Source organism: Helobdella robusta (assembly GCF_000326865.2).
Source record: "Helobdella robusta unplaced genomic scaffold HELROscaffold_25, whole genome shotgun sequence".
In the NCBI taxonomy this organism is placed as follows: domain Eukaryota; kingdom Metazoa; phylum Annelida; class Clitellata; order Rhynchobdellida; family Glossiphoniidae; genus Helobdella; species Helobdella robusta.
The window spans coordinates 2,545,123-2,546,014 of record NW_008704310.1 but is presented as its reverse complement, the minus strand read 5'-3'; the positions used below and the strand labels follow the sequence as shown (position 1 = coordinate 2,546,014).

Sequence of the window (892 nt, the reverse complement as noted above, 5' to 3'; positions counted from 1 at the left end):
ACTACCGGCTCGGACGTCGCCCGGGTGAACAAGGTCCGCGCTGTAGCTTTGGGGACTAGAAGCTGCAGTGTAAAGTATGCTACTGAGTCCCAGAAAGATAGACTGAAGATGGGGTTGATAGTTGGAGTTTGGAATGTCAGGTCATTGTGGCAGACAGGGGCTTACGCGTTGATGAAGAAAGAACTTGAACGATTCAGATATGATGTGGTTGGTCTGTGCGAGGTCCGATGGACAGGAGGTGGAGAAATGGAAGAAGGGAAGATATTATGGTCTGGAACAGAGAGGGAGCACGTCTATGGAGTTGGAATGGTTATTGGCGAAAAAGCAAGAAAAGCACTGCTGGAGTACAATCCAGTGAATGAAAGAATGGTGTATGCGAGGTTTAAGGGATACCCGAGAGACATTGATGTGGTAGTGGCATATGCTCCAACAATGAATCACTCGGATGCAGAAATCGAGGCATTCTACGATCAACTGGAGCAAACATTGAATGTACTGCCAAAGAAAGATGTTAAGATAATCACCGGAGATTGGAACGCAAAGATCGGAAGAGACAATATTGGTTTTGAAGAAGTCATGGGAAAATACGGTATAGGAAACAGAAATAATAGAGGAGAAAGACTGCTGGAATTTGCAAAGGACCAAAAAATGTATATAACAAATACAAAAACACAAAATAGAAAAAAATGGACATTGGAATCACCAGATGGAAAAACAACGAACATGATAGATTTGATTTTGATAGAACAGAAATGGATGAAATTTGTTACTCAGTGCCGTGCTTTTCCAAGTGCAGAGATTGGATCAGATCATCGTCTAGTGTTATGCAACGTCAAGATGAAAATAACGAAAAGACCAAAGTCAGGCGAAAATATCAAAAAAGTGAAATATA

The 892-nt window shown here is 41.7% G+C and overlaps 1 protein-coding gene across 1 annotated transcript; it reads left to right on the top strand.

The window, feature by feature from the left end:
- Window positions 1-108: 108 nt before the first annotated feature.
- HELRODRAFT_79566 (hypothetical protein) lies at window positions 109-864 on the top strand (the record flags this gene model as incomplete). The annotated part of the gene is made up of 1 exon (XM_009019812.1): window positions 109-864. A coding segment is annotated over one exon (756 nt), but the record flags the coding sequence as incomplete, so codon positions are not given.
- Between the last annotated feature and the right edge of the window lie 28 nt (window positions 865-892).